The sequence below is a fragment of the Sceloporus occidentalis genome, unplaced genomic scaffold (assembly GCF_023333645.1).
Source record: "Sceloporus occidentalis isolate IW3139 unplaced genomic scaffold, rSceOcc1.0.p SCAF_107, whole genome shotgun sequence".
NCBI classification, from domain to species: Eukaryota; Metazoa; Chordata; class Lepidosauria; order Squamata; family Phrynosomatidae; genus Sceloporus; species Sceloporus occidentalis.
Window position 1 is genome coordinate 1,385,748 of NW_028317087.1, and position 10,800 is coordinate 1,396,547.

The 10,800-nt window shown below is 40.2% G+C and overlaps 1 protein-coding gene across 1 annotated transcript; it reads right to left on the reverse strand.

The window, feature by feature from the left end:
• Nucleotides 1-2,050: 2,050 nt before the first annotated feature.
• On the reverse strand, nt 2,051-10,474 carry LOC149283248 (putative sodium/bile acid cotransporter 4). The gene is made up of 3 exons (XM_089497788.1): nt 9,825-10,474; nt 4,506-4,716; nt 2,051-2,596 (listed from the first exon to the last, which is right to left on the reverse strand). Exons 1-3 carry the CDS (start codon nt 10,472-10,474, stop codon nt 2,051-2,053), a joined length of 1,407 nt encoding a protein of 468 aa, XP_089353914.1.
• Nucleotides 10,475-10,800: the final 326 nt, after the last annotated feature.

Here is a 10,800-nt window from a genome sequence, read left to right on the forward strand (position 1 = left end):
AGCAGTTGGTCCACTGCTACCCAGTGTCGTCACTATAGATAAATGATGGTTGTATGTGCATGCAAAATAGTTTGTAAGTTACTTTTTCTTTATTTGATAACAATAATAGATTTTATTTATATAGCGCCAACAATTTACGCAGCGCTTCCTACAATACATATATTCAAAGGGTTTGACAGCACTAGAATTGGGAGACTAAGAGAAACCGATCCATTAGGTAGAGAGAGTCCTGCTCGTAAGCTTACACTCTAGAGGGATATTTGGATATAAGCATATTTTTCTAACTTAAAATTCTATACCTGAGAAGCACCACAACATTTTCTTGCATGTTATGAACATTACTTTAGATGACATAAAGATTACTTTGAATACTGTGGATGTTTGGCACACCTAAGATAAAGTAGCCTTCAATACCGATAAATTGGTCCATTAATCCACAGGCATGCATTTTCAAAGATATGTGCAAATCAATACATTAATGTGCTTTAATAACATGCAACAGATATACATCTGAGATACACTTAGGCACAAATACTACAGGTGAACAAGCATCCTCCTCCAGTCAGTGTTAAAGGGTTTGATGGGGAGGCAGAGACTGGACATGAGGGGTACATATGTGTAATGGCCATATAGTGATGGAATGCCCAATATGTATGCCTTATATAGGTGTTTGTTGGATGGTATGCACTGAATTATTGCTTTGGTTTGATAAGTAATGGGCCTGGGGTTGAGATGGATATTTTTAGGATGGTGGCAAGCCCATCCAAATGGCCAAAACAAACGACAACGCACTCGTTGGTCATTATGTATGATTGTGGGAAAGTAGAAGAAGTAGTCTTATCACCATATCTGCCAATGTAATCATCCAGTCAGCAACAGCATTCCATTTGGTTTCTATGGAGATCAATTTTCAAACTTTGCACCACAGTCACTCATTATATAATGCGTGCTATCTAGTTGTGTCCAACTCACATTCACAAAAACAGGCTACAATAAAAACCATAAAAGGAAGCACAGAAAAAAATACAAGTTTGAAAAAAAAAATGGTGGTGGCTCCATATAATCAAAGCAATTCAGAAGGCAACTTCAACCCTGCCCCTTTGCCTGCCCTTCCCAAAGGTCTATACCATACTCAAACTGGTCATCAGACACCCCAGGCATATGCCTAGCGGGATAGTATCCAATACCACCTCCCATGTATATTTACTGCCTCTTGCACAGCTTGTATACAGCAGGCCGCAATGTCCGTGTCATTTATCAGCCATTGGCCCTTAAAGAGCTATGGCCGATTGGTCCCCTGTGCGTTCTTGGGCCATACCGCTTTATCTTTGGCCACACTCTAGTCTGCCTTATAGAAATTCCAGGCCTACAGAATGTGCAAGACATCTCAGGAGCTGTATGTTACATTTGGCTGAATAAACATTTAGAATCATAACACATTACAACTAAAACTCTTCATTCTGTTTGACAGCTGTTCCTTTTACTCAATCTAGTAGATACACTGGGTAATATATGTTACAAAGAAGTAGACTGGCTTCATTCTAGGTCAGGGTTGGTTAAACTGTGATAAACCAGCAGCTATACAACTTACATGATTTTAAGCAAAGCAATTACAACAGAACACCGACAACATCAAATAAATATGCCTCTTACTTCTGACTCATGACCACACAAGGTTCAAAGGACTCTGAATAATGATGAACTAGGCACTGTATGATCTCTTTCTCGTTTTCCTAAATGTGAGGTAGGGAAATGCCAGATAATGGGCTGCAGGTCAAAGAACAAATTTAACAAGAACATATTTTCAAGGTATGCTTCTTTACAGCTGGACAACTTATTTTCACATCCAAATATACATACATCTTAAGCACAATTTACATAATTTCTGAAATACACCTCAGCATGCCCCATGTATTCACCACCATAGATATAACTATAATTCATTATTACAGGTGCAAGCAAAGATCGGACCTCCTGCTTTTGACTACCACGTCTACAAGCCTTTGGGTGCAGAGGATTATGAGCCTTGCAGTTTTGCAACATTTGTTGACTACCATTGTCCTGGCCCTGCAGTATCATTATGCAGTCCTTGGGTTGGTTCCATTGGGATTGAGTTGGCTTCTGCAGTACTTACTGCCCCATAAGATGTTTCAATGATTTCCTCTTCTTTCAGTTTTTTGTAAGAAATATCAGTGTCCTCGTCTTCATCAAGAGGTTCTGCTTTGTGTAAGATTTCCTTCCTGTACAGTTTGTAAACTAAGACATAAATCCCCGCTTCAGCAGCCTGGAATAGTGCATAGAGTAAGGGAAACATATACATGCTCCCAATGAGATGGGCAGGGAAAGCCAGCTTCAACAGAGCAGTGCACAGCTGAACATTTTGACACCCTGTTTCCAGAGACACAGTCCTTCTGGAATTTGGGGGTAAGCTGAATAAAGTGGCTAGTCCATATCCCAATCCATAGCCTATAAGAGGCATGATCACAGCCACAATGTATACAGAGGGAGGGATGGTCGCTAGAAGTTCTGGCCCAAGCATCGCACCAGTGAGGATGAACAGGATGAGCAAAGTCACTAATAGTGACCAGAGGGAAACCTAGTGAAAAAAGACATAACGTGTTAAAGAGAGCGCTTTATTTAAGTAAATTTTTTATAGAACCCTTTTACCCCCCAAACAATGCATTTAGCAGAGTCAGTAACAATATATATATATATATATATATATATATATATATATATATATATTATACAGTACTGTGCAAATGGTTTAGGAAGGTGTGAATAAATGTTGTAAAGTAAGAATGCTTTAAAAAATAGACATGTTTAATAGATTATTTTTAATCATTTAACAAAAGTGAGTGAAAATAATTCTTTACAGCATTTGTTCACACCTGCCTAAAACATAAATAAACCTGCCTAAAACTCTGTGTGTGTGTGTATATATATATATATATATATATATATATATATATATATATATATATATAGTTATACCATATAAAATGCTAATGTATATACTTTACTCACATTGTACTTTCATACCTTTTTTACAGCATATTTTTTTTACTTAAAGAAGCACTCCAGCACAGTTTCCATGTTAAATTCATATTAGAGTCAATTTAGCATGGATCCCAGCGCATTTTACAGCATTGAAATTGATGCAGGTATTCTTTACTTATCACAGTTGAGATGAGAAAATCTCATCCTAACTCCTCCCCCAGGTGCCTCTGCTGGAACCAGGGAGCATGCGTCTGTACATTTTTGCACATGCTCAATAGGTCCATTCTAATCAATGGGAAACTAAAAATCGAATCATGGGTAATAGCAGCAGCCAATCACGTGTATGCTATCTGAACACTGATGTTTTGTTAACATACATGCAATTCACATGCTTGCAGCTCCTGACATCAATGGGAGTGATGCTTATACAGATGTTTACTGGTTTCACTAGAGGTAGTCATGAGTGGACTCAAATAAGACTCATTTTCTATGAAAAACAAAGAATACATACTCCAATTAGCATGTAGTGTGTGAAATAAAAAATTATGTTAGGGGACTAGACTGTTCCTTCAAAAACCAACAACTGTAAGGGAATAGCCACCTTCACAGCATTTAGTAGAGGTGACCCAATGGTCTTCGTTACGTGAATGCAGGAGTTTTTGTGATGTCCCTTTACTAAAAATAAGAGATTTTATGTTCCTATGCAAAATGATTGTCTCCTATGTTTACTACATATAGAATGGGCTTCCTCTGCACATTATCTAACACAAAAGACTGTTGTTTTGAGTCAGTGCTATTAGGAAATTATTGATGACTGTGTCATATAAACCATGGCTGAGCAGGTCATTCATCTATGCAGAAAACACACATATAAATCTGTGAGCCTACACATGTCTGTTTATGTCTGAAACCTATCAATCAGGGTGAATCTTTGCCTCTTCTATTGACAAGCAGGGGATCTAATTATGTTCTGCAAAACAATGACATATTCTCTCCACTGCAATTAAATTGAGATTAATGTTAACCTTATTTATTTAATTGTAAATTATATATTTAATGTTCTTTTGTTTTTGGAACAAAAGGCCAATTCCACAAAACAGAAAGAAGCCATTTAGGTTAAAGACACACTCATGTTTTTTTTTCTGCCTATGTGCTCCATCCCTCCAGCCTCCCTGTTAAACTTGACGTTGTTTGATATAAATATATATATATATATATATATATATATATATATATATATATATATATATATATATATATATATATATATATATATATATAACATTCAGACTCTAAAATAAAAATCAGATGACTTATCTAACATGTTCCGTGACTAAAAGAAATTGTACCATTGGATTGCATGAACTTTGTTATATTTATATACATTTCACAGCTGTTCTGTGCCATGGAAGACACCATGTAAATTGCATATATAATATATTATATTGGGTAATAGTTATTATAAATAGTTTAGTAAAGACACTTAGATGTGTGGCCTATCTTACCTTGAGAAGGATATCTGCAATCCTACTGTAGCGGTAGCGTATGAAGACCCCCAAACAAATAGGCAGGAGAGTACTACAGAGAGTAAGGCTCACAGCGCCTAGCGGCAGTAATTCCACCAATGGTGTGTTAATCCAGGGGCGACTGTATATCCATAAGCACAGCGGCATCAGCACCAGGGCTAGTAACGTGGAGGACGCAGTCATGATGATACTATATAGAACAAGAGATTACTATGTATGTAAATGCAACCAAATTGTAACTACTTAGACATGTATAGATACTATATAGGCTTATGGAATGCATTAGATATAAGTAATTAAACCACAACAACTTAGGTCATAGGTATCAAGGATAACATTTCTTAAGCAATTGTATCTTATGTATCACAGTATAAATTGTTATATATTGTTGATAGAGTTGTATGTAAGAATGCATTAGAGCCACGACATTGTATGCATGGGCGTCTGCAGGGGGGCAGGGTGGTAAGGGGGGAGGGCAAGCCCCTGGATGGTCACTCCATACTCTCACCGCCTCACACTTGCTGGCTGCATTCAGATGACGTCAGGGACTTGCACCTCACTCACCACAACTAACAGTTTAGTGAATTCTTGTGTATAATCTCCAGGAGTAATAATCTTCATACCAACAAAGGGAAAGACACCTTCCAAAATATATTTGCACTGTTCCCATGATCCAGTTTCATCATGCAGTCACAGTATTTTCCAACAATTAATATCTAAGAATATGTATGATACCCCCATTAAACAATGCTAAACGTTTAACATACTAACATTATTATTATTTGCTAAGGTGACAGGTTCATATGTGCTCGTCCTGTTGCATAATACTTGTTACAAAAAGTTGCAACCCTATTTCTCCTTTTTGTATCATTGCATGTTAAAGGGACACTCCATCCATCCATCCATAACAAGCGGTTTCGTTAGGGGTAAGATGGCCCAGATGGCAGGAGGAGCTTTCGCCGCCCCCTCCAAAGTCGGCTTCTTCCTTGCAGTAAGACACGTCATGCCTTTAAGACACAGAGCGCCCAAATAGGATGTCTAATTCGGTCTATGGAGGCTGTGATGAGTCAGTGGAGCAGATCAGAGATCTCCCCTGTAACCAGTCCGTTGAGCAGCAGGACACCGGGAGGTCCAAGAGGGTGATCTGCCTCTGGTTTTGCAGCAGGGGGGCCAGGGCCTAGCCCAGGATACTTCACTGCTCTTGGACACACAATAAAAGCAAACACAGTTCTGATGGAAGCCCCTGCCATTGCCCTTTGTGGTTATTTGTCATACACTAAGAACATGAGAAAACAAATGACCCAAATATGCATGGATATGCGCGGACTGAAGAGCTCTATTTAGTAGCAGTTATTAATTTGTCCCTACATTATATAAAAACATATCCCCCACACATGCTGATGGGTAAATGTTAGAACTATGAGTTTCCTTTTTTATCATTAGAGTTTTTAGTAAAGGTTGATACATTTTACTGGACCAACATAGAAAAACATGTAAAGTTACTCCACGTTTGGCACCCCAGAGGTTTCTTCCTCATGTTTATGTAATGAGTGTACAAATCTCACACCTACTTTTAGTCCTGATAATTTATGTTTCTTAAGGGAATGGTTAATAAACCCCATGAGGAAAAAAACACAGCATTAAAGTGAAATGAATCCCTGTGTTGATTTGAACCAGTAGAGCATTTCCTCCAGCCTCTGTAACGGAAGAAGTGTCTCGTAGAGGGCAGCATTATTATCGTTTGTATAAAGAGACGCGCTGCTCCATGCACTATAGGGTAGTTACTATGGACTGAAGTTTCTTACAGTTTGCTGTGGCTTCTATAAATCCTGTTACACCATCAGAGCCCTCTTTCCCCCATCCATTCTGTGCAATGCCACCTATTCAGATAAGCATTCTTCAGCTTGCCCCGGTTCTGTTAAACCATCAATTCACTCTCTATTCAGCCCCAATCTGTTAACCCCATTTTAGCTCCAAAGTTTCCAAAACTGCACATCTGTGACAGCTGCATGTCAGCCTGTTTAGTAGACTATAGGAGGTAACCCTATGGTTAGTGGCGTTATGGTTGCAGTATCTCTTTGCTCCCAGTAAATAACACACACATATATACTAACATGGAAACTTTCCACTAACACACAATAAATGTAACTTCAGACATACTGTACACAAACACACACTCTCTCCCAGGAGCCAATAACCTTTGGTTTACCCCTGATATAACGCTGACGCTCACACACAATTGCTAACATCATGCGCTCACACACACACATGCTATCACTTACACACTCTAACATCTTACACGTATACTGTACATACATATAAAAACCCCACTCCGTCTGACTTACCCTCTCCTCCTCACACACTTCTCACACACTCTTCCCTTGTGCATGGAGCCTTTATGTTTAGTTCAGCTGTTACTGTGTGTGTGCAAGCTGCTGCTTCTACCACGAGGTCAAATAATGTGCGTTATGTGACCTGTGATGGGCACCCCTGTTACCAGGGTGCCCTGTGGGCTATAGTTTTCGACAAATGCAGACAGGGTTTAATCTTGAATGCTGATCCTGAAGAGAAAACAGCGGTGCTCATGCATGCGCAATACATTGGGGATGCCCCTACTCATGTATATTGGTTTAGTTGAATGAAGAGGATCAGTAAGACAAACACTCTTTGCCTCACCGATGCCTGAACGTCGCTTCACCCATACAGATTCAGTTCCACTGTGACAAACCATTAATCACATCTTAAGCAAATAAGCCTTAAAAGACCCGTCAGTTATTCTTTACTCTGAAGATTTCATCTTTTTTGTGTGGCTTCTGTTAAAATTCCCTGCAGAAATATTTTTGAGAAAGGTTTGGCCTTTTATCAGTACTAAGAATCATATTTTTTAATGCTAAATTTAGTGAAAAAAATTTTAAATTCAGAAGTATAGGTGAAACAGAACCTTAAAAGTGGATCTGTATTCGCAATTGTGCAGACAGCATTCTATTCATAATTTATATTAATCCGTCTATTCACTATGGAAATGTATAGTCACAAAGGCTCTAGGAGTATAATCTTGCCATACATAAATGTAGTAATTGTTTACACATACATGACACACATCAATAGCACCTGAAAATGTATTTTCCAGGTCTGCTTACAAACTGTTCTAAAGATTGTTGTAGTGACCTTTCTTAAATATTCTACACTCTGTTGGACACGGATCTTCTGGCTCAAGAGCAGGATGGACCACTACTCCCAGTGTGCTTGGCCAGAATTTAGCACAACATTGTGATAGGAGACTCAGCCTATAGCTTCCATTCTGACTTCAGCATCAGTTACTAATAAAAAAAATATTATTTCATACTATTAAATGACAAACTGGAATTCAACTTATTAAGTGCTTGCCTCTATATAAAGGATATTATGTGCGTCATTTGCATTAAGAAACAAGTGTTCCATGGCTGTGTATACAGCAACCCAAATATTATGTGACAATAAGAATGATCCACAAGTGCAATCTTTTTTACTTTCATTGGCCTGAAGGAGGCGATGTCACCAAGACTGTGTTGCTCTTTGGTGCATAATGATGTCACAGCGGTAGGGTGGTTTAGTGTCAAGCGGAGAATTTTGGTGGCTGGGTGTGTGGGGCTAATGTCTATAGATTTTCTATTACGATATATATATATATATATATATATATATATACATATATATATATATATATAATGTTAAAATATTTGTTACAGATATAAATAGCTACCTTTTAAAAAAAAACAAAAAAACAGCTGATGTATCAACAGCCCCACCGCCAACTGGGAAGAAGCCAATAGCACTACCATAGTCTTCCCACACACTTAATATACATTGGCAATACCATACTTAAAATGGATGATGGTGTACAATTAGTATATTCCTGAGGATGGGGTTAAACTGGACTGTGCAGACACTTTGACCTTATTCCATTTAAATAGTTGATGGGAACATTCCCAAGACCTTCAAACTGTCCTACAATTATATTGGGGCCTAGAAAGTATAGGCTACATGACAAGTAGGGTTGGTTACATATTACACATCTGCCATATATAGTGTTAAAAAAACACAAAGTGGCATCAACTGACTGCCATTTTGGGGTCAAGAAGGAAGTTTTCCCTGGTTAGTGCAAAATTGGAAAGAGCCAAACTGGGGGTTTTTGCCTTCTTTTGGATCAACAGCAACAAATTAACCGATATAGGAAAGGCTGAACTTGATGGACGCATGTCTTTTTTCAGCCTATATAACTATGTAACTATGTAACTAGAATGTATTCCAATGGAAACGGCATCACAGTTCGTCTGAATTATGAGGACATTCAATTATGCTTGTGCAGTATATTTGGCAAATGCCAAATAGGTGCTGCTTGTGTGATCGGAAAGGGGGTGTGGGGTCATTGGGGGTGGGGTCACTGGTGCTAGGGGTGTGGGGTTAATATGGCTGGGGGTGTGAGGTCTCTGGGGCTAGGGGTGTTGGGTCACTAGGGCTAGTGGTCTGGGTATGTGGGGTCGCTGGAGCTGGGGGTATGGGATCGCTGGGGCTAGTGGTGTGGGGTCCCTGTGGTTAGGGGGTCACTAGGGCTGGGGGTGTGGGGTCGCTGGGGCTAGTGGTCTGGGGTTGCTGGGGCTGCTGGTGTGGGGTCACTGGGGCTGGGGATCTGGGGTCGCTGGGGCTGTTTCTTCCTTGGCTTCATCATTCACTTGGGGTACTTTTTTTATTATCATCCAGGCCTCCCCTGTACTAAGTGACCCTAATACACGGTATTATACATCTAATACACGGAATGTGAGAAATGTGTCCTGTTTCAAATTTGTATGTAGAATATTAACCCTTTGAGAGCCAGTGTTATTTGCTCAAGAATAATTATTCCTCTTACTTTGCTAATGTATTCAGGAATTGGTGGGGTAATGAAACTTTTAGACATATATGTCATATATTTGCAGTCATTATGTAGAAAATCAATGTATAAAATAAATTTATATCATGCATACCAACGTTAACCCTTGCTGTAACCTCTTATCCATGAGAGTTCTATTGTGCAGCTACAATGAGGTAGAGGTATTCATCAGTAGGTATTCTAACCTGGGTGATATTCATTATGTGTCATTATAATACAATAGCATAGAATTATATGAAAAGACCCTTAAGTGGCCACTACAAACATTTAACTGGCCAACAGAGCAAATTCTCCCATATTCCTAAGTGGCCATTAAATGCCACATATATTGCACATAACCCCAGCCCACCATCAGTATTGCCTTCTGCCCCCTGTGGCTGGTGCTGTACCTGAGGTTCATGTCTCCATTGACCAGAAGGGACATGATGTTGGACAGGTTGCCTCCTGGGCAGCAGCCGCACAGCAACACGGCGATCGCGGCCACTTCATTCAGAGAGAAGATCAGAGCCAGCAGAAAAGCCACCGCTGGCATGAGCACAAACTGGCTGATGGCTGCAAGAAGGACCCCGATAGGTCTCCTTAGCTGCTCCCCAATCTGAGAGACCTCCACTGTGCAGCCCAGACCCAGCATGGTGACACACAGGGCCACCCCAACAAATACATTGAGACCGTGGTTCAGTGGGGTATTCCAAAATGGGACAGGGGTGGCGAGGGGCTGGGGCAGGGATCCCTGCATCATCATGGTGACACTGTTCAGGTCAGTCCAGATATCTCCAGTAGAACTAGCATTAGCCAGCCCTGGGGTCCCCTGGGTCACGTTGTCCTGTAGGTTCCATAGTGGATATTCAGTCAGGATGCCCTGGGTCACATTGTCCTTTAAGTTCCACAGTGGGTATTCAGTTGAGCTCTCCTGGGTCACATTGTCCTTTAAGTCCCATAGTGAGTATTCAGTTGAGCTCTCCTGGGTAACATTGTCCTTTAGGTTCCATAGAATAGATTCGGTTACATTGTCCATAAAAGTGGCACTAGAGTTCTCCATTGTGGCTGCTGCTTCTGGGAGCCACTTGTTCCTGAATGAATTGCTACCGAGGAGAAGGGGAGGGAGGAGACTGCTCTATCTCATCTCCAAGGAGTAGCCAGACGGTAATCAGACTGTCAGAAGCTGGGATGAACTTCTATCACATCTTCTGCAGCCATTCACCTCACCCTCCTGACCGCACCCCACCAAGCATCACTTGCCAAGAGAGCTTCTGCTCCTACACCAGTTCCTTTCACTGGAACTTGCTAAAAGGGATTCCATATCCCTTCTACATCATCCCCAGCAAAAGAGATGGGAGCAGTCATCAAGGAGCTGGCTGAGCATCA

Excerpts from the sequence above, each read along its gene's own strand:
- LOC149283248 (XM_089497788.1), bottom strand. The coding sequence starts at position 10,474 with ATGGAGAACTCTAGTGCCACTTTTATGGACAATGTAACCGAATCTATT. Across the intron at positions 4,717-9,824 it reads AATGGAGACATGAACCTCAG|TATCATCATGACTGCGTCCT; the intron begins GTACAGCACCAG and ends TGTTCTATATAG. Across the intron at positions 2,597-4,505 it reads TTGCAGATATCCTTCTCAAG|GTTTCCCTCTGGTCACTATT; the intron begins GTAAGATAGGCC and ends TTTTTTCACTAG.